The sequence below is a fragment of the Papio anubis genome, chromosome 9 (genome assembly GCF_008728515.1).
Source record: "Papio anubis isolate 15944 chromosome 9, Panubis1.0, whole genome shotgun sequence".
Classification (NCBI taxonomy): Eukaryota; Metazoa; Chordata; class Mammalia; order Primates; family Cercopithecidae; genus Papio; species Papio anubis.
Window position 1 is genome coordinate 13447824 of NC_044984.1, and position 22631 is coordinate 13470454.

Sequence of the window (22631 nt, forward strand, 5' to 3'; positions counted from 1 at the left end):
TTTTAAATCCCAAGTTCTTTCCGTTACATAAACCTCTAGCATATATTTTAATTCTGTGAATCCTGTGTGTTTTAAGTGTTGGGAATCCAGTAATATCTTCTTTTTTTTTTTTGAGACGGAGTCTTGCGCTGTCGCCCGGGCTGGAGTGCAGTGGCCGGATCTCAGCTCACTGCAAGCTCCGCCTCCCGGGTTTGCGCCATTCTCCTGCCTCAGCCTCCCGAGTAGCTGGGACTACAGGCGCCTGCCACCTCGCCCAGCTAGTTTTTTGTATTTTTTAGTAGAGACGGGGTTTCACTGTGTTAGCCAGGATGGTCTCGATCTCCTGACCTCATGATCTGCCCGTCTCGGCCTCCCAAAGTGCTGGGATTACAGGCTTGAGCCACCGCGCCCGGCCTCCAGTAATATCTTCTAAGCATATCTGGAAACTGGGAGTTGGGTAATAGGAGGAGGTTTTTGAATAAGATGAAGAAACCTCAAGCTGAGCTTGACATATAGAGAGGAAACTGACATGCGTATAAAAGAGACAAACCATACCAGGCCAATTTACTCTGCTGTGTTCTGGATGCTCTGGCTTGGAGTCACTCTAGTTGGAGCCGTGGCTAATTTTGTGCTTTGTGCGATGTGAGGATTTCCTCAATAGAGACTATGTAAACCGTTTATCTCAAGCAACCCAGTTACTCTGTCTCTCTGGAAACTCTGGGGACTAGGAAGCTCAGGAGTTACCAACACTCAGTATTAAAATCAGGAAGATGCGGAAAAATATATAGAGAAAGAATGTGTTTTAATGAGTTTGTGATCTGTTTACAAGAAAGCAAACATAAATTTTTATTTCACTGAAACTGAGGTTGAGAGATGAGGTCTTAAAACACTTAAAATGAGCGAAGCGTAGTAAATGGAGAGTTGCTTTTCAAATAATTTATTTTAAAGTTCAAAAATAGTTTTAGTAATCCTGTGTACTATGTTAGCTTATTGTTTATCTTAGAGTGAAAAAAATACTTCTAGCGCCTTAATAGGTATTCATCAATGATCCTTTTCCCTACGTATTTTCACCTAAAGTATCTTTTAAAATTTTTTAACCTTTGACTTTTGCTATTAGGGCTGTTGTGATTAAAACCCTGATGATTGGAGAAGAAATGTCGTATCAGAATCTTTATATAGCATGATATACTTTATGATTGTTTATTTAATACTAGTTGCAGAACATGATGAAACATACTATGCTTGATTGAAGCCATTGAGAAGCAAGTTGCAATGACATAAGGGGGAAAAATAGAAGTCAAACATCTTAGTGATTTTTTTTTTTTCGTAGCTCCCTTATTCCTCATTTAATGAGTAGGTTAGTTGAAGAGACATTGATTGACCAAAACAACATTTTGGTACCTCTTGGATTTTATTTAATGTAATTGCATAGACATTTTTAGCAGTATCTTTTGGCAGCACTCTTCAGTTGTTACATTTTATATGAGTCATGCAAATTACCCCTTCTGGGCCAGTCAAGGTGGCTCACGCCTGTAATCCCAGCACTTTGGGAAGCTGAGGTGGACAGATCACCTGAGGTCAGGAGTTGGAGACCAGTCTGCCCAACATGGTGAAATCCTGTCTCTACTAAAAATACAAAAAATTAGGCTGGGCGCGGTTGCTCATGCCTGTAATCTCAGCACTTTGGGAGGCCGAGGCAGGCGGATCACGAGGTCAGGAGATCAAGACCATCCTGACCAACATGGTAAAACCCCATCTCTACTAAAAATACAAATTAGCTGGGCCTGGTGGCGGGCGCCTGTAGTCCCAGCTACCTGGGAGGCTGAGGCAGGAGAATCTCTTGCACCTGGGAAGTGGAGGTTGTGGTGAGCCGAGATCATGCTACTGCACCCTCGGCTGGCGACAGAGTGACACTCTATCTCAAAACAAACAAACAAACAAACAAAAAAATTAGCCGGACGTAGTGGCGGGTGCCTGTAATTCCAGCTACTCAGGAGCCTAAGGCAGGAGAATTGCTTGAACCCGGGAGGTGGAGGTTGTAGTGAGACGAGATCGCCCCACTGCATTTCAGCCTGGGCGACGAGAGCGAAACTCAGTCTCAAAAAAAAAAAAAAGAAAAGAAAATTAACCCTTCTGAATGTTTTCCTCGTTTATGTGAAGACAAAAAATAGTTTACAGTGTGAGATTATATTGTGGCAATGTGATAACTATATTAAGCACCCAGCTCAGTTGTTGGCACTGTTATCAAAGTAGGTATATGTTTAAAGTTTTTCTTATATTTGGGATAGCTTTTCCGTTCCTTGTTTATGAACTCTCTATACCATAAGCATTAAAGTAACAATGATTCAACCTGTATGTTCAACATATTAGGTGTTTTGAATGCTCCAGTACTTTGGAATTTTTTTGATAATTGTCACAGACACTATTTTAGTTTTAATTGTTGAATGTAGAGGAATCAAAATGCTCTACAGCAGTTGTTTTCACATTTTATTAATGTTATTGGTGACAGAAAATTATTAATTAATTTTTTTTAAGTTACTTAAAATCTATATTAAGATTAAATCCTGTGTTGAGTTTGTTGTGAATTGCAGAACAGTTCAATGTGGACTTAGTCATTCATTCGACCAGTTCCTGCTCCCCTTTTTCCCTCCCCAAATTTTACATTTTGGGACTCTGATTTCATAAAAGGTTAGTTTTGTAACTGGATAGTGACTAAAAATGTAAATTAGTGAGCTGTTACGAATTCCAGTAGAAGTAAGACTTTTCTTTTCTATATTTGTTAACAGCAGAAGTAGAAAGTAATGAAAAGGACAGCAAACCTGAGGAAGAAGAGCAAGTAATACATGAAGAAGATGAAAGACCTTCTGAGAAAAGTATGCGTATATAAACAAACTTGAACTGGGTTGAAAAATACTAATTCATTGTTTCTATATTTACAACCATGTAATATTCTTTTTTGCCCATGAAATAATTGTAAAATTTTGCAATTTAAGTAAGCCACAACTATAGCATTTTGTTGATGGCTAACTGAAGGATTTCTGAAAGTATGTTTCGTACACTTCAATATTTTATTTTGTTTATTTATACTTTTTATTGTTCCTCAGAAAGATTTAGCTTAAAATTTATTAAGGTACTGACTGTTTTGACATAGAAATTGTTTTACATTTATGTTCAGAGAATGAAACTACAAGAATTTTGTATGGGCTAACATAAGTAAATGGAAGGATGTATTTTAGTTTACTTAAGGTTCTTTATCTTCATGGGGCCGGATGTAGTGGCTCACACCTGTAATGCCAGCACTTTGGGAGGCCAAGATGGGAGGATTGCTTGAGGCCAGGAATGTAAGACCAGCCTGGGCAACATAGCAAGAACCTGTCTCTGCAGAAAAAATATTTGAATTAGCCAGGCATGGTGGCACACACCTGTAGTCCCAGCTACTTGGGAGGCTGCAGTGGGAGTATTGCTTGAGTCCAGGAATTTGAAGTTCCAGTGAGCAATGAACCACTGTACTCCAGCCTGGGTGACAGAATGACACCTTGTGAGAGAGAGAGAGAGAGAGAGAAGGAGGGAGGAAGGGACGGAGGGAGGGAGGGAGAGAGGAAGAAAAGAAGAGGGAAGGAAGGAAAGAAGGAAAAGGAAAAGGGAAGGTTGTTTAGCTTTATGGGAAGGGAGGAAAATGGTGGACTGTGTGTCCTTAGGTTTATAGAAAGATCATTGGACTACAAGTCAGGAAAGCTGGGTTCAACAACTCTCCTGTCATGCTGCTATCCATGTGTGACCATGGGTAAGTTAAGATTATAAGAGAAATTGTGGAATAGAGTGGATTTAAAAGTAGGCACATAGATACAGATATATACAGAGGGATAAGCATGGTCACATAAGAGCATTTGCATTTAAAAAGTATGAAGATATTAGTGTTTTAATTTTTTTAGATATTGAAGAAACCAGATACAATTTGCGTATGATCTCATGAATATTAACAGCACTTGAAACAAATCTTCTAAGTGAAGTCTTCTAGTCTATATTCTTTATAAATGTACTTTTAATGACATTAATTTTATTTTTATTTGAATTCATTAGGATATGTTAAGAATAACTTATGCTAGTTTTGTAAGGCTAATGATTAAGAATTTTTTCCTGTACTTACGGAGGAAGAAGAATAAATAAAGCTGTGCGTAGTTAAAAATCTGACGTGATAATGAATACAATATTTTGTCAGAGGATTCATGTGCACTGTGACATTTAGTTACAGGAATGAATATGAGGTGATTTCATCTACCTTCTTCATGACACAATTGTGAGGCAGTTCTCCTTCTTAATGTGAAGATTTCAAGGAAATTTTGTGTTCAAAGTATGGATTGCTTGACCATTAGAAAGTTCTTATTTAGCCGGGCGCGGTGGCTCAAGCCTGTAATCCCAGCACTTTGGGAGGCCGAGGCGGGTGGATCACGAGGTCAGGAGATCGAGACCATCCTGGCTAACATGGTGAAACCCCGTCTCTACTAAAAAAAAATACAAAAAACTAGCCGGGCGTGGTGGCGGGCGCCTGTAGTCCCAGCTACTCGGAGGCTGAGGCGGGAGAATGGCGTGAACCCGGGAGGCGGAGCTTGCAGTGAGCCGAGATCACGCCACTGCACTCCAGCCTGGGCGACAGAGCAAGACTCCGTCTCAAAAAAAAAAAAAAAAAAAAAAAAAAAAAAAAAAGAAAGTTCTTATTTAGTATATTAAAAGTCATTTGAAGTTTAAAGCTAAAAGCTATATACCTACTTTTCTGATCTCCAAAACAATTTACAAAATAGTTGGTTGAGAAGGCTATTGTGATAGAAACAATATTTTGCTGAGGATGGATAATATGCATTAAGAGCTATAAGAAAAACACCTGAGTGTGATCTTTGTGGTTTTTCTTCTCAGATGAATTTTCCAGACGAAAACGTTCTAAATCAGAAGACATGGACAATGTACAGTCTAAACGTCGTCGATATATGGAAGAAGAATATGAGGCAGAATTTCAAGTAAAGATTACAGCCAAAGGAGACATTAACCAGAAACTTCAAAAGGTATTGTGTCAATTATAAGTTATAAACCATATTGAATAAGTAGCACCACTGTCTTCTTCTAGGTTTCTGACATTATTCTGTATTTTATTGACCTAATGTGGTTTATCATAGAAAGAAAGAACTTGAAGAAAGTGGTTGAGCTTTTAAAGTCTATTACTGGCCAGATGTGGTGGATCACCCCTATAATCCCAACCCTTTGGGAGGCTGAGGTGGACGGATCACCTGAAGTCAGGAGTTCGAGACCAGCCTGACCAACATGGTGAAAGTCTGACTCTACTAAAAATACAAAAATTAGCTGGATGTTGTGGTGGGTGCCTGTAATCCCAGCTACTTGGGAGCTGAGGCAGGAGAATCACTTGAACCTGGGAGGTGGAGGTTGCAGTGAGCCGAGATCACAATACTTCACTCCAACCTAGGTGACAGAGCAAGACTCCATCTTAAAAAATAAATAAATAAATAAATAAGTCTATTACTATCCTTGATAATTTAATTTTAAAATTCCTTCTGACTTATTTTTGGCTACATCTTTTTTTAAAAAAATGCTTATGATTATCAAAACAGAAGGGAGCGAAGGTAACATTTTTATTTATTTGCTTTGGTAACAAAACTGAATGTTGTTTTTCAGCTTTTCTTTTTCTTTCTCATATTGAACTTTATCTTACTGTGAAAAGGAAATGTTAGAGTTTTAAATATTAACATTTTAATCTTTTTAAAGCTGGTTTCATGGTTATAAGTCTCTACATTCTAAACTCTTTATTGTGTACTTTAGGGTTAGTATAAAAGTGGTAGAGACAGGGTTTTAAAAGGACTAGAGAAAGGAGTAAAGTACGGAGTTTGAAATTCTGTTCGACTAGAGATAGAGATAATGAAAATATTCAGTATTTTATGTTTTTCAACATATATTCACAAATGTTTGTACAAATGCTTTTCTTAGAGAGGAATATTAAACGTCAATGATAACTAGTTTTTCAAGGTCTTATATATTTAAGGATGACATTTTACAATCAATGTTTTAGGACAACATTCTTTAATTAAAATATGGCATACATATTTGCACTTTGTAGAAAAAAGAATAGTATGGCAGTAGAAACTCTCAGTGTTTTTCCCCCTAGTTTCTTTTTATTTGACATATGGAGATAATAATGCTTATTCAGTCTTTCTTACAGAGCTGTTAGAATTATGAAGGTAGCTATGTGAAAAATTTTGAAAGCTGAGGTTTCCTGAGAGTTTACTTCTTTAGAACAGTGCTACTCAAGTATGGTTCATGGATATGTGCCAGTGTCTTTGTTGTGGACCCATAATGAGAATATGGAAATTTTTCAAAAGTTTACTCTCTGGAAATTTTCTATTTTTAGTATGTATTACCCTCTTGAAGTAGATTTTATATATATAAAAGTAGAGGATTTTAGCAGATAGTATTGTGTTACAGATTCTAGCATGTTTTATTCATTAAGTTAGTTAATTTATCGTTACTGTCTTCTTGGTACTTAAGAATATTTACTGTTTATTGCTTGTTGGAATGCCTTCTTGGCATAATGAAGGAATATTTGTTTCTTTAGGTTATACAGTGGTTGCTGGAAGAAAAATTGTGTGCACTGCAGTGTGCTGTATTTGATAAGACTTTGGCAGAATTGAAAACACGAGTGGAAAAGATTGAATGTAACAAGAGACATAAAACAGTTCTCACTGAACTACAGGTTTGTACATTGACTTGAATTGTACTCCATTTGTCATTGTTTTTATAACGTATTTTCTGAGATATATATTTGAGATTGACATTGACTATAAAATACATTTAAATTCTAAATATAAGAAGTAAAAGGAGTTTGTTTAGTTTGCCAGGGCTGCTGTAAAGAAAGTACAATAAACTGAGTGGTTTAAACAGTAGAAATATTTAGAAGTTGAAGATCAAGGTGTCAGCAGTGTAGGTTCTTTTTGAGGGCTGTGCTGTGAGGAAGAATCTGTTCTGTGCCTTTACGCTAACTTCTTTTGGTTTGCGGACAGTTCTTTGGCATTGTAGAAACATCACCCTGATCTCTGGCTTTATCTTTACATGGTGTTGTCCTTGTATGTGTGTCTGTTTGTAAATTTCCCCTTTTTACAAGGACACCAGTCATTGGAATAGGGGCCCACTATACTCCAACATGACTTCATCTTAACTAATTACCTTTGCAATGACCTTTATAAATAAGGTCACAGTCTGAAATACTGAAAGTTTAGACTTCAATATGTGAACTTCTAGGGGACACAGTTCAAACCATAACAGAGACTCAGAAATTACTGGATCTGACTTAGTACTTCATATTTTGTTTTCCAGTCACTAAAGGAAGGCTGTCATTTAGCATGCTGTAATAAATACTAAATAATATTTGTTAGGGATTCTTTTTATGTTAATCTACCTCCTTTGGTGGACCTCATGTTTTAAAGATGTTAGTTTAATAACACATATTTATTAATTTCAACTTTGCATTTTTTATTAAGTACAACTATATCTTAACATACAATACCAGAGCTTCTGGTCAGCTGAAATGAGCACATAGTGGTGTGCTGTAGTAATCTACTTTATTCCAAAGCTAAGAAGCTAGTATTTGAATCAGTACATTCATTCTGTCATAAGTAAGTGTATGTTTCCTATTGGGTTATTTTATATATGAGCATATCCCAAAGATGCTGAGTGGTAAACCATGTATAGGGCCTTATTTTGCAAATGAGGGAAAAGTGGCCCATAGAAGTTAAATCACTTTTTCCATTATGAATGAAATTTTAGCTAAATAGGATTAGAATTTAAGTGTATCTCCCAGACTGACCTATCTAATTATTAAACTTCATTTTACTATTACTGTTCAAACTTTTGAATTAAATTTGAAAATGCCTGAAGATTTGAAAGAATAATTTTATTCATTGTTTCTCATCATACCCACAGGTACAACTATGAAATTGTGTTTTTAAAACCTGAGTTTTTGGCTGGGCGTAGTGGCTCACGCCTGTGAGCTCAGCACTTTAGGAAGCCGAAGAGGGCGAATCTCTTGAGTCTAGGAGTTCAAGACCAGCCTGGCCAATATGGTGAAACCCTGTCTGTACTAAAAATACAAAAAATTAGCCGGGTGTGGTAGTGTGTGCCTGTAGTCCCACTTACTTGGGAGACTGAGGCATGAGAATTGCTTGAACCCAGGAGGTGGAGGTTGCAGTGAGCTGAGATCGTGCTACTGCACTCCAGGCTGGGCAGCAGAGTGAGACTCTGTCTCCAAAATAAATACATACATACATACTATAAAACCTGAGTTTTTGACACCTATCATCTCACACATAAGGTGCAATCCAGATTTCTTAACATTTAAATTTGTATTTAGGCGTTGCTTGTAGTCTCAGAATTTGAATCTTTCTAACACCAAGCCAATTAGCTTCTCTGCAAATGTTCCTCTTACTGACAATTTCTGAATTCCTGGAAAACTCTTGAAGGAAAATCTTCCCATTGTTCCTCTTATTGGCAGCTCTTGAATTCTTAGAGACTGATCCCTCAGTCATTTCATATGCACAGTGAGTTGCCAAGTTACAACTTGATTATTTCCTGGAAAAAAAAATCTCGATTCTTTTCACTTTTCATTAGGCCATCATTACCCAATTCCCTGATTATAGTAACACCTTTTATATGAGCACTCTGGTACTAGTTTTTAACTTCTTGCTGGTCCTTCCAAAGCATTGTACTAATTTTTCTGAATACTGATTACTTCAGTCTCTTTATAGTCCAGGTTCCTCAATTGTGTACCAGTAAAACCAGTATTCATGTTTTACATTTTTAAATTTTAATCTCTTAGTTTTCAATCCACTTTTTCTAATATCCACCAGTTGCTTCACTGCCTACGGGGTACTATTAATGTCTATTGTATTTTGATACCAGGCTTTTGACTTCATATTGTTTCCCCTGTTCATGCACCCATAATCATGTGCCCTCACTGTATTATTTTTTAAATGTTACCAAGCCCAATTTAATTCCCATCTCTTTGTGTCTTCTTCCAGTGTTTTGTTTTTTTATGGAAATAAAATTCAGATACCAAACTGTTTTAAAGTGTACAATTCATTGTTATTTAGTACATTCACAATTTTATACAACCACTATCTATCGCATTTCAAAAGATTTTTGTCAACTCAAAAGGAAACATTTTGCCCGTTAAACACTTGCTCTTCTTTTCCTCTTACACTAGCCCTTGGCAACCACTAATCTGCTGTCTCTATTGATTTACCTATTTTGCATATTTCACATGCCTCTTTCACTTAGCATGTTTTCCAGCTTAATCTGTGTTTGTAGCATGTGTCAGTACTTCATTCCTTCTTAGGGCTAAATAATACTCCATTATGTGGTGGTGTATGCCACATTTTGTTTATGCATTCATCCTTTGAATGGCATTTGGGTTGTTCCTACTTTCAGCTATTGTGACTGATGCTGCTTTGAGCTTGTATACAAGTATTTGTTTGAATACTTGTTTTCAAATCTTTTAGGCATATACCTAGGTATGGAATTGTGGGCCATATGGTAATTCTTTGTTTAACTTACTGAAGAATCACCCAGCTGTTGTCCACAGTGGCTATATCATTTTCTGTTCCCACCAGCAATGTATGAGGGTTCCATTTCTCCACATCCTCACCAACACTTGTTATTTTTACTTTCATTTTTTTCTTATAGCATCAGAATGGTATGAAGTGGTATCTCATTAGGGTTTTGATTTGCATTTCCCTAATGATAAATGATGTTAATCATCTTTTCATGTGCTTGTTGATCAATCATATGTACTTGTTTATAGAAATGCCTTTTAAAGTCCTTTGCCCATTTTTAATTTGGATTTTTTGCCTTTTTGTTGTTGAGTTGTAAGAATTATTTATATGTTCTGGATACCAAACTCTTTTTTTTTTTTGAGAAAGAGTCTTGCTCTGTCACCAGGCTGGAGTGCAGTGGCATGATCTCAGCTCACTGCAAGCTTCGCCTCCCGGGCTCACACCATTCTCCTGCCTCAGCCTCCCATGCTGGGACTACAGGCGCCTGTCACCATGCCCGGCCAATTTTTTGTGTTTTTGGTAGACATGGGGTTTCACTGTGTTAGCCAGGATGGTCTCGATCTCCTGACCTCATGATCTGCCCACCTCAGCCTCCCAAAGTGCTGGGATTACAGGCGTGAGCCACCACGCCCGGCCCAGGATACCAAACTCTTACTAGATATGTGATTGCAAATATTTTCTCCCATTCTGTAATTTGTCTACAACATCTTAATAATGCCTTTTGTTGCACAAAAGTTTTAAATTTTGATGAAGTCTTGCAGATGGTATATAGTTTGGTCATGATTTATTATCAGTTCCACCAATCTCTGCTTTTTAATCAGGGAGTTTATTTACATTTAAAGTAGTTACTAATAAGGAAAAACTTTTGCAATTTGTCATTTCTTCTATGTCTGATACCTTTTTTGTTTCTACTTTCTCCATTACTGCTTTGTTTTGCAATTGATTTTTTCTTAGTGTATCATTTTGATTCCATCTTGTTTCTCTTCTTATATATATTTTTAGTTTTTTCCTTAGTGGTTACCCTCAGGATTACACTTAACATCTTAGCTTTATAACAGTTAGGTTTGAATTAATATCTACTTATTTTCAGTAGCATACAAAATCAAGTATCTTTATGGTTGTGCTCTAGAGAGGGAAATATGTTTTTTTGGTGTGGATAGTACCCATGTAGCAATTGTTGGCAACCGTTCTACCCAAACTTTGCTGCCTGTTTTGCAATGCGTACATAGTTCAGCCCGATTTTGCCCTTCACTCTGCGTACAGTAACACTTAGCAAATCGAGTCCTCTTATAACAAATATAAAGCATAGTGCACAACAATGAGAGGAGTTTGTTGAGATCTGTTGTGCTCATTTTGGCCAAATTTATGTGGAGTAGTTGATTTGGAAATAAAACTTTCAATTCGTTCTTACTGCATATTTCAGAACAATTTCCTGTTAGCTAATATGATATTTTGACTTTTGGCTTAATATGTTTTAGTAGAATTATCCAGGGACAAATTGTTCAGTTGAATACGTCTGAGACAAATTGTTCTATTGGTCTGATAAGTCTTTGACCTAGAATTAAAATAAGTACAAATAAACTGCACAAGGATTAGAAAAGAAGGCAAGATCCAGAAGAGATTCTTTAAGAACATTTTTATGTTAACAACTTTGTACCAATGAAATCTGTTGTATATAAAAAGGAAGCAGGAGGCCGGTTGCGATGGCTCATGCTTGTAATCCCAGTGCTTTGGGAGACTGAGACAGGTGGATCACCTGAGGTCAGGAATTTGAGACCAGCCTGGCCAACATAATGAAATCCCGTCTCTACTACAAATACAAAAATTAGCCTGGCGTGATGGCACATGCCTGTAATCCCAGCTACTAGCAAGGCTGAGGGAAGAGAATCTCTTGAACCTGGGAGGCAGAAGTTGGAATGAGCCGAGATTGTGCCCCTGCATTCCAGCCTGGGCAACAGAACGAGACTGTGTCTCAGAAAAGGAATCAGGAAAGCTAGATTTTGAGGAACTCTATCAAAACTGTAGTCAAAGATTTATTTCTGAAGAAGTCATGGAACCCAGAAAGCTTTGCCAGATAATTCTGGCAAGTCATTGAGGAACAGATAATTCTTGTGTGATGTAAACTGTTTCAGGGTATGGAGAAAGATGAGACGTCCGTTTGATGAAGTAAGCCCATCTGTGAAACCTCTAGCACAAGAAGAGACAAAAACAGTTTAGTTTTATTCCCCAGCATAGATTTCTCTTACGAATGCAAGTCTAGTTCAGTATTAACAATTATATGTCACTCTGCTAATGTAGGAAAGGTGAAAAACAGTGTGATCATCTCAGTACATGCCAAATCCGGATTTGTTAAAATTTACTGGTCATTCGTGGAAAACATAGGAGGTAAATACCTTGAATCTCTTAAAGGGTTGCTTTCAGAAACCTGTTGTAAATATCATATTTAATAATGGATTATTGGAAATATATCTACTAAAGTTGAGAATGAGACAATGCCTATTAATAGACGCTGCTATTTAGAGATTTGGTATTAGTCTTGGGCAATACAATAGACAGGAAAAAGAAATGAGTAACAATTGGTAAGTGGGAACCCAATAGAATTCAGTTGACAAACGGTTGAATGAAGAAGGAAATACAGCAACTACTTCATATAAGAACAACATATTCTAATAGTTCTCCTTACATCAACAATAACCAATTAGAAAACATAATGAGAAAAAGGTTTCACATATGGTAGTTATTTAAAAATGAGTAAGCACTCAAGAATAAATTATTAAGACCATTATGAAGAAAAAGGACAGAACAAGAAAACAGGAGTCAATAGTACTATGCTCTCAGATAGGAGGACTTGATTCCTCTCAAATCACAGTATAGTTCAAATTCATAATACTCAGAATTTCAACTAGATTTCTTACGGAAATGCGAAAGCTGTCAGCACACTCTGGAATATAACATTCCATTGGTTATGATTTAGAAAATGCCATTTTAAGTAGATTTAACTGAAAATGTGTATTTTACTTTTTCCTTTCAACCTCAGCTCCTGTTCCCTATCAATGAAGTAAAATTATGACAGCCTAATACGGAGACAGTTTTAAATAATAGAAACTGTGGGTCTGTTTATTCACTTGCTTTTATGAGCAGCAATATTTTGTTATAGGCCAACCTTGATGTTAAGGAAACCTTTTGTTTTTTGTAGACAGAGTTATTTCCTAAAGGTACATACGCAATGAAATTCTTGGTTTGTCTAGTTTCCCAAGTAAAACCCAATGTGATAGAATATTACTTTCCTGGAGTTACAAAAATGACTTGTTTATTCATTTTTTAAAAATGTCTCAGAATATTTACCAGAATAGCCATTCTTGGACACAGTATGGCAGATATTTTGAATTATAATTAAAAAAGAATTGTACAGCTTCCTATGTAAAAACAAAAAGGCTGCTCTTTGATTTTTCTGTTTTATAATATTACATATCAGAAAACTATAAATCAGTTTCCACATTTTGAGTTTGTTTTTCTGCTACTGGTTTCATTTTTAAAATGATAATTCTTTTAAAAAAGAGTTTGAGTACTACAAATCTATATGATGTGAAAGTGAGGTCCTTAGTTCACTTTCTTTCCCACTTTCTGCCAATCATAGCTTCCAGGGGTGACTACTTTTAACCTTGGAATGTAACCTTACAGATCTTTTTCTATACATGTAACATATACAAGATGATTTTGGGGGTGGGGCTTAAGTAACAGTAGAATAATAACATTATGCATACTGTGCAATTTATAATATAACCACCTAGATAATTTTTTTTTTTTTTGAGACAGTATCTCGCTCTGTCATCCATGCTGGAGTGCAGTGGCGCGATCTTGGCTCACTGCAGCCTCTGCCTCCTGGATTCAAGCAATTCTCCTGCCTCAGCCTCCCGAATAGCTGGGACTACAGGCGTGTGCCACCACACCTGGCTAAGTTTTGTATTTGTAGTAGAGATGGGGTTTCACCATGTTGGCCAGGCTGGTCTTGAACTCCTGACCTTGTGATCCACCCGTCTCGGCCTCCCAAAGTGCTGGGATTACAGGCGTGAGCCACTGCGCCTGGCCCCACCTAGATAATTTGACTAAAGGAAAATTGACATTCTCGCATAAGTTGGGGTACAGAAAATGCCTTCCCCTTCCCATATACCTTTCTTTTCTTTTTCTTTTTCTTTTCTTTTTCTTTTTTTTTTTTTGAGAGTTTCGCTTTGTCACCCATCCACCCACCTTAGCCTTCCAAAGTGTTGGGATTACAGGCGTGAGCCACTGCACCATATACCTTTTTAGAAAGTTATATGAGATATTTTAGTTATCAGAAAGGTAAATCCATATTAAGGACATGAAATTATGCTTTATGATCTTGAGCCTTAATAACATGCATAAATAACTAAGTCCTTAGGAAAATCTTTACCTTTGAGAGTCATAGGTAACTGATTGCCTAGGCCATAATATTGGACTTAAGCACATTTTAAGATTTGGGGTCTCCTCTAGAAGTGACTGCTTTCTGAAAGAAACTTTAAAAGTAAATCATACCTTTTTTCATTTTTATGAAGTGAATGCCCTTATTAGATAAAAGAAATTCTCTAGCAGAGCTCTTCCTTAGGTAGGGCCTCATGAATACACTCAGAAGTGTAATTTTCTTGAAAATATGTTTAATTTAAAATGGCTTCAGCAGCAGCAGCAACAGAAATAGTTGAATATTACGTCGATGCTTAGTAAGAGACTGAAAGGAAATACAACCAAATATTCATGTGGTGAAATGATTATTTTTATTTTTGTTCTGCTTTTTTTTTCTCTCAGATTTCCTTTCAATATGTATTTGAGCAAAATACGTGATCAGGGAGTTTATATAAGCACAACAAATGATTAATAACCTCATTGACCATGTTGACACAAACAAGGTAATGGGTTTTTTTTGTTTGTTTTTTGTTTTTGGGTTTTTTTTGAGACAGAGTCTCACTCTGTTGCCCAGGCTGGAGTGCAGTGGTGCCATCTTGGCTCACTGCAACCTCTGCCTCCTGGATTCAAGCTATTCTCCTGCTTCAGCTTCCTGAGTAGCTAGGATTACAGGCACGCACCACCATGGCTAATTTTTGTATTTTTAGTAGAGATGGGGTTTCACCATTTTGGCCAGGCTGGTCTCGAACTCCTGACTTCAGGTGATCCACCCACCTCGGCCTCCTAAAGTGCTGGGATTACAGGTAGGAGCCACAATGCCTAGCCAAGGTAACGTTTTTATCAGATTGTTAAAGATTAACAGAATATGTAATTTAATTTGTGAAAAAGTAATATGTGAACATTCATCTACACTTCTGTTGAAAGTGTCACAGTAAAGCCTACATCCATCCATATGTAGTATTGGCAAGGGATCTTTTATGACTTATAGATATGTCCACTTTATAATTCTCAGTGAGAAAATCAAGTGTGATTACAACTGTGTTAAAAAGATTACAAAACACAGGCTTACATAATCAGGAATGTACTGGTAAGTGAGCAACACTCACAGTTTGAGGAAGAAATAGGCTAACCTAATTAAGAGTGTTTACATCTGAGTATTGAATTTAGGGGTCACTTAGTTTTAGTCATAACTGTATTTTCCAAGTGTATATTTTATAATCAGCTTAATTTATTTTCTTTGCTCAGCTGTCTTCTGAGGATCCTGCTTTCTATAGGTTTCTTGTTACGTATTTATGGTTTTTTTTTTTTTAATGCTATAATACCATTTGATTTCCATTCATTTTTGTCCTTTTTTTTTTTTTTTTTTCAGGCCAAGATAGCCAGGCTAACCAAACGCTTTGAAGCAGCCAAAGAAGATCTTAAGAAAAGACATGAAGTAAAGTTTTCTATTCTTGCATAATTAATATTTAGCTCTCTAAGTGGTAATCTTAGGAAATGCTGAATTAGGAGGAAAGTCTGTATTACAAATCTGAAATTTGCTTTCATACTGTGTACTCCTGTATGTAGTTTGTGTGCCTTCAGCCCTAGAACTAAGGAACCCCTTTCAAATCCTCATTTACTATTCTCATATATCAACATTTATATTTTATTTTAGGTTGTGCAATTCTTTTTTTTTTTTTTTTTTTGAGATGAAGTCTCTCTGTCACCCAGACTGGAGTTCAGTGGCACCATCTTTGTTCACTGCAACCTCCGCCTCACGAGTTCAATTGATTCTCCTGCCTCAGCCTCCTAAGTACCTGGGATTACAGGTGCCCACCACCATGCCCAACTGATTTTTGTATTTCTAGTAGAGACAGGGTTTCACCATGTTGGCCAGGCTGGTCTTGAACTCCCAACCTCAGGTGTCCATCTACGTTGGCCTCCCAAAGTGCTGGGATTACAGACATGAGCCTTTATGCCTGGCCCCTTAGGTTATGCAATTCTTGAAGCTGTATTTTCTGTCCGTCTTTAAAATTAGGCTTCAGGGATTTGTCTTACCTTGTTTCTTTCATTTTGCATTCTTGTCAGTTTCCCAGTATGGTCTCTTACTATTTTCCCCAAAGTATTTTGGTATTGTACTGCCTGTAGTGTGCCTGTTCTCCCCTTTCTTTCTTCCCCATGTAGTCAGACCTCTTTTTTGCTCTAATTGTAATATACAGAGATTAGATTAAGTCACTTTATTGCCTTAAACAGTTTGAATATTTTTTAAAGTATACAATTAAGTCCAAACTTTATAGCATAAATTTTTTTTTTTTTTTTTTTTTTTTGAGACGGAGTCTCGCTCTGTCACCCAGGCTGGAGTGCAGTGGCCGGATCTCAGCTCACTGCAAGCTCCGCCTCCTGGGTTCACGCCATCCTCCTGCCTCAGCCTCCGGAGTAGCTGGGACTACAGGCGCCCGCCACCTCGCCCGGCTAGTTTTTTTGTATTTTTTAGTAGAGACGGGGTTTCACCGTGTTAGCCAGGATGGTCTCGATCTCCTGACCTCGTGATCCGCCCGTCTCGGCCTCCCAAAGTGCTGGGATTACAGGCTTGAGCCACCGCGCCCGGCCTTATAGCATAAATTGACTTCCATAGTCTGGCTTTTGCTTTTTGTTGTTTCCTTCATTTTTCCTTTCTTTATCATTTTGCTACTCTTCTGTTATTTCCTTTATTATTCATATTTTAATATAGTCTTTGTATATTGCATTATAGTTTTTAGTTGGATTTATTTTCTTTTCCTGCTGAATTTTATTTTTAAATTTTTTATTTGAACAAGTTCCATTTCTTCATATTGATAGTTCCATTATCTGGCACATAGTAAATTGCCAATACCAATAAATAGTAATCATTTTTCCTAGAAGTTTTCTGTATTGATGCATGTTCGTATATTCTTTCCTGTTTTTGCAGCAATAGTACGTAGAGCCGTATGAACTCTTCCCCTAGCTTCCCCGAGCGGTGAAATCTTATCACTGTAGTACAGTATCAAAGCGAAGAAATGGACAATTTTGTTAAGTAGTTTATCAACTTAACAGTTTTTACTAGTTTTTACATGTGTGTGTAAAAATTCATTGTGCATGCATGTCTGTTTGTGAGTGTTTATGCTTCCATGCAGTTTGATCACATGTATAGATTTATGTAGCCCCCATCACAGTCAAGATATAAAATTGTTACATCACCATAAGTGGATTCCCTCATGCTACCCTTTTCTGGTTTTATTTTTATTATTATTTGATCTGATGATGGACGTTTGGGCCATTATTACCTTTGGGCTATTTTGAATAATGCTGCAGTGTACACGGGAGTGCAGCTATCTCTTCGAGATCCTGTTTTTAATTCTTTTGCATATATACCCAAAAGAGGAATTACTAGGTTGTATAGTAATACCTTTAGACATTTGAGGAGCCCCTATTCTGTTCTTCATAGAGGCTGTACCGTTTCACATTTATACCAGTAGTGCTCAAGAGTTCCAGATTGCCCAAAACCTCACTAACGTGTTATTTTCTGTTCTTTTGATAGTGACCATCCTCATGGATGTATGTGATACCATCATAGTTTTGATTTGCATTTCTCTAATGACTAGTGATGTTGAACATCTTTTCATATGCTTGTTGGCCATTTATATATCTCCTTTGGAGAAAAATCTCTTCAGGTTCTTAACTTATTTTTAAATCAAGTTCCTTATTTTTGTTGTTATTAAGTTGTAGGCATTCTTTATATATGCTGAATATTGACCCTTATCATATAAATTATTTGCAACTTTTTTGCATTCTTTGTTTCCTTTTCTTTTGATTGTTTCCTTTCATATGCAGAAGTTAAGTTTGATGCAGTTCTGTTTATTTTTGCTTTTCTTACCTGTGCTATTAGTACAAACGAATCATTGCCAAATCTAATGTCATGAAACTTTTTCCCTGTGTTTTCTTGTAGGAATTTTTTAGTTTTAGGTCTTACATTTAAATCTTAAGTCAATTTTGAGTTAATTTTTATATATTTTGTCAGAGTCCATCTTCATTCTTTTGCATGTATATATCCAGTTTCCCCAGCACCATTTATTAAAGAGGCTGTCCTTATCCCATTGTGTGGTTTAGAGAGTTTTGTTGAAGATTATTTGACCATATATGTGAGTTTATTTCTGAGCTCTCTATTCAGTTCCTTTGGTCTCTGTCTATTTTTGTGCCAGCACCTCACTTTTTTCGATTACTGTAGCTTTGTAATATATTTTGTGTGGTTCCCCCACCCTCTACCCCCTTGGCCAACTTAGCCTAATATGTAATATGTTTTCAAATCAGGAAGTATGAAACCTCCAAATTTGTTCTTTTTCAAAATTGTTTTGGTAATTCAAAATCCTTTGAGATTCCATATGAATTTTAGGATTTTTTTCTGGAAAAAAACAAAAACAAAAACAAAACCCACTATTGCAATATTGATAGGGATTGCACTGAATCTGTAGGTTGCTTTGGGTAATACAGATATTTTAACAATAAGAAGTCTCCCAATCCTTGAACACAGTATGTCTTTTCACTTATTTGTGTCTTTAAACTTTTTCCAACATTGTTTTGTAGTTTTTGTTGTATAATTGTTTTCTCCCTTTGTTTAGTGTATTCCTAAGTATTTTATTCTTTTTGATGCTATTGTAAATTATATTGTTCATTTCTTTTTTGTATTTTTTATAGTTTATAGATATGCAACTGATTTTTGCAGGTTGATTTTGTACCCTGCAACATTGCTGAGTTTGCTTAGGTTTGAACAGTTGTCATTAGGGTTTTTACATACAAGATCATACCACCTGTGAACAAAGATATTTATACTTCTTTTTCTGATTTGGATGCCGTTTATTTCTTTTTCTTGCATAATTGTTTGGTTTAGGATTTCCCGTACTATATTGAATAGAAGTGGCAAGAGTGGGCATGCTTGCTTAATTCCTTATCTTAGGAGGAAAGCTTTCAGTTTTTCACCATTGAGTATGATGTTAACTGTGGAGTTTTTATGTATGGCCTTTGTTAAATTTAGATAGTTTCCATTTCTGGTTTGATGAGTGTTTTATTTATTTTTTTCCATGAAAGGGTGTTGACTTTTGTCAGGTTCTTTTGCTGCATCAATTAAGATGATCATGTGGGTCTTGTCCTTTATTCTGTTAATGTCTTATGTTACATTGATTTTTATATCTCGACCTATCCTTGCATTCCTCAGATAAACCAACTTGGTCATGGTGTATAATCTTTTTAACATGCTGTTGAATTTGGTTTGCTAATATTTTCTTGAGGATTTTTATATTAGTATTCATCAGGGATATTTGTAGTTTTAGTATCTTCGTTCGGCTTTGGTATCAAGGTAATGATTGCCTAATAAATGGAATTTGAGAGTACTCCTACTTGGAAGTACTCCTCTTGGAATACTACTAATTGTTTGGTAGTATCCTCCAGTGAAGCCATCTGGTCTTAGGCTTTTGTTTGTTAATTTTGTTTATTTTTTAAATTTATTATTTATTAATTATTATTATTATAGTTTCAATAGAGTCTCACTCTGTCACCCAGGCTGGAGTGCAGTGGTGTGGTCTTGGTTCAAGTGATTTGTGTGCCTCAGCCTCCTGAGTAGCTGAAATAATAGGCCTGCACCACTGCGTCTGGCTAATTTTTGTATCTATAATAGAGACGGACTTTCATCATTTGGCCAGGGTGGTCTTGAACTCATGACCTCAAGTGAGCCACTGCACCTGACCTTAGGCTTTTGTTTGTTAGGATATTTGTATTACTGATTAAATCTCCTTACTAATTACAGATTTATTTATTTACTTTTAATAATTCAGTCTTGGTGGGTTGTGTGTTTTTAGGAATTTATTTCTTCTAGGTAATCAAGTTTGCAGGTGTGTAATTGTTCATTGTAGTGTCTTGTAATCCTATCTGTTTAGCATCAGTTCTAATGTCTTCTCGTTCTTTCATTTCTTTTCATTTTTAAAGTCATCTGTTTTGTTAGTTAGCCTAGCTAAGGATTTATCAATTTCTTTTTTTTTTTTTTTAAACCAACTCTTAGTTTTTTGGAAAATGCTTTTCCATTTTTCTATTCTCTATTTTGTTTACTTCTGCCCTAATTTTAATTATTTCTTTCCTCTTGCTGATTTTGGGTTTAGTTTTTTCCCCCTAGTTTTTTGAGTTGTAAATCTAGATTGTTGATTTGAGATCTTTCTGTTTGTAAGTGTTTTACCACTATAAACTTCCTTCTTACCACTGTTTTCACTGCATACAATTTATTATATTTTGTTTTCATTTTCATTTGTCTGAAGATATCTTGTAATTTACCTTCTTCTTTGACTTGTTGGTTTGTTTTTTTTTTAACAGCGTGTTTAATTTTCACGTATTTGTGACTTTTCCTACTTTTCTTCTGCTGTTGACTTCAAGTTTCATTCCATTATGGTCAGAAAAGATACTTGGCATGATTTCATTCTTTTTAAATTTGTTAAGACCTGAGTTGTGACATGTGACCTATCCATGAGAATTTTCTGTGTGCTCTTGAGAGAAATGTATATTCTGCTGTTGTTTGATAACTTATTCTATATGTCTGTTAGGTCCAATTAGCATATAGTGTTGTTAAAGTTCTCTGTTTCCTTGTTGATATTCTGTCTGATGGTTGTCTCCATTATTGAAAGTGGGGTATTGAAGTTTCCTACTATCATTGTGTTGCTGTCTGTTTCTCCCTTTCATTCTTTCAATGTTTGTTTCATATATTTGAAGCTCTGATGTTAGGTAGGGAGGGGTGTGTGTGTGTGTGTGTGTTACAGCTGGTGAATAGACCCTTTTATCGTTATGTCCTTCATTGTCTGTTTTGACAGTTTTTGACTTAAAGTCTATTTTCTTTTACATAAGTATGGCCCATCCTTACTCTCTTTTTGTTACCATTTGCATGGAATGTATTTTTCCATCCTTTCACTTTCATTCTATGTTGTATTTTGGATCCAAAGTGAGCCTCTTGTAGGCAGCATATAGTTGGATCTTATTTTTAAAAACATTAAGTCAACCTGTGTTTTGATTGGAGAGTTTTATCCATTTGCATTTAAATAAACTGCTCATTGGGAGGGACTTACTATTATCATTTTGTTTTTTTCTCTATGACTTACAGCTATTTTTTGTTTCTTGATTCCTTCGTGTTTCATTGCTTTTTTTCTTTTGGTATAGTAGTGTGCTTTCATTCCTTTTACAACTCCTTTTGTGTATTTTCTGTAGATGTTTTCTCTGTGGTTACCGTGGGGATTACATAAAATATCCTAAAGTTACAACTGTCTGTGTTAAACTGCAAATAACTTTACTCATATAAGAGTGCTACTTTATATCTGCCTCACCATGACTTGATGTTACTGATGTCATATATCACATCTTTTTATGTTGTGTATCTGTTAACATATTTTTAGTTTTTTTAAGCTTTTAAGTTCTATACCAGAATTAAAAGTGATTTATGCACCAATATAACAAGAATACAGGATTCTGTATTTTTCTCCTTATCAACCTTTACCTTAGGGAGGTTTATATTTTTGTATGCTTCCATGATGTTGTGTAGCACTTTTTAGTTTCCACTTGAGGGACTTTCTTTAGCACTTTTTTTTATTATTATTATTATTATACTTTAAGTTCTAGGGTACACGTGCACAATGTGCAGGTTTATTACATATGTATACATGTACCATGTTGGTGTGCTGTACCCATTAACTTGTCATTTATATTAGGTGTATCTCCTAATGCTATCCCTCCCCCTACCCCCTCCCCACAATAGGACCCAGTGTGTGATGCTCCCCTTCCTGTGTCCAAGTGATCTCATTGTTCAATTCCCACCTATGAGTGAGAACATGCAGTATTTGTTTTTTCTTTAGCACTTCTTGTAGGACAGGTATAGTGATGAAACTCCTTCAGCTTTTATTAATCTGGGAAAAAATTTAATTTCACCTACATTTTTGAAGCATATTATTGCCGGATATAGTATTCTTGATTGACAGTTCTTTCATTCAGCACTTTAATAATATATTATCTCACTCCTTCAGGCCTACAAGGTTTCTGCTGAGAAATCTGCGTGTTATCTTATGGGAGTTCCCTTGTATATTGTTATGAGTTGCTTTTCTCTTACTGCTTTCAAGATTATTTACTGTGATTCAGACAGCTTGGTTATAATGTATCTCAGTATAGATGTTTTTGGGTTAACGATAGTTGGAGGTCTTTGAGCTTCTTGAATTTGCATCTCCATTTTCTTCTTCCAGTTTCAGACATTTTCAGCAAATTATTTATCTAAATGAGTTCCCAGCCCCTTTCTCTCTGTCTTCTTTTACTTCCCTTATGTGTATATTGGTTTGCCTATTGGTGTCCCAAAAGTCCTTTAGACTTTCTTAGCTTTTCTTCATTCTCTTTTTGCTCCTCTGACTTGATAATTTCAAATGATCTGTTTTCAAAATTGTGGATTTATTTTTCTGTTTGATCTGGTCTGCTCTTGATTCCCTACAGTGAATTTTCATTTTCAGCTTCATAATTTCTATTTGATAAGTTTTTACAGTTTCTCTTTGTTGATATTCTCATTTTGTTCATGCACCCTTTTCCTGATTTTGCTGTTTTCTGTCGTCTCTTTCACCTCGT

The 22631-nt window shown here is 36.1% G+C and overlaps 1 protein-coding gene across 12 annotated transcripts in view; it reads left to right on the top strand.

Moving 5' to 3' along the window:
• The window catches only part of ATF7IP (activating transcription factor 7 interacting protein), a 136294-nt gene that overhangs the window by 65652 nt on the left and 48011 nt on the right, over positions 1-22631 (top strand). For 10 of the 12 annotated variants that reach the window (XM_003906038.4, XM_009180259.3, XM_009180258.4 and 7 more), the window contains 4 exons: positions 2766-2852; positions 4891-5036; positions 6596-6733; positions 15376-15441. In XM_003906038.4, coding sequence (XP_003906087.2) covers positions 2766-2852; positions 4891-5036; positions 6596-6733; positions 15376-15441 — 437 coding nt within the window. The remainder of the gene's footprint in view (positions 1-2765; positions 2853-4890; positions 5037-6595; positions 6734-15375; positions 15442-22631) is intronic. The other 2 variants (XM_009180266.3, XM_017945687.3) reach the window with 1 other exon arrangement.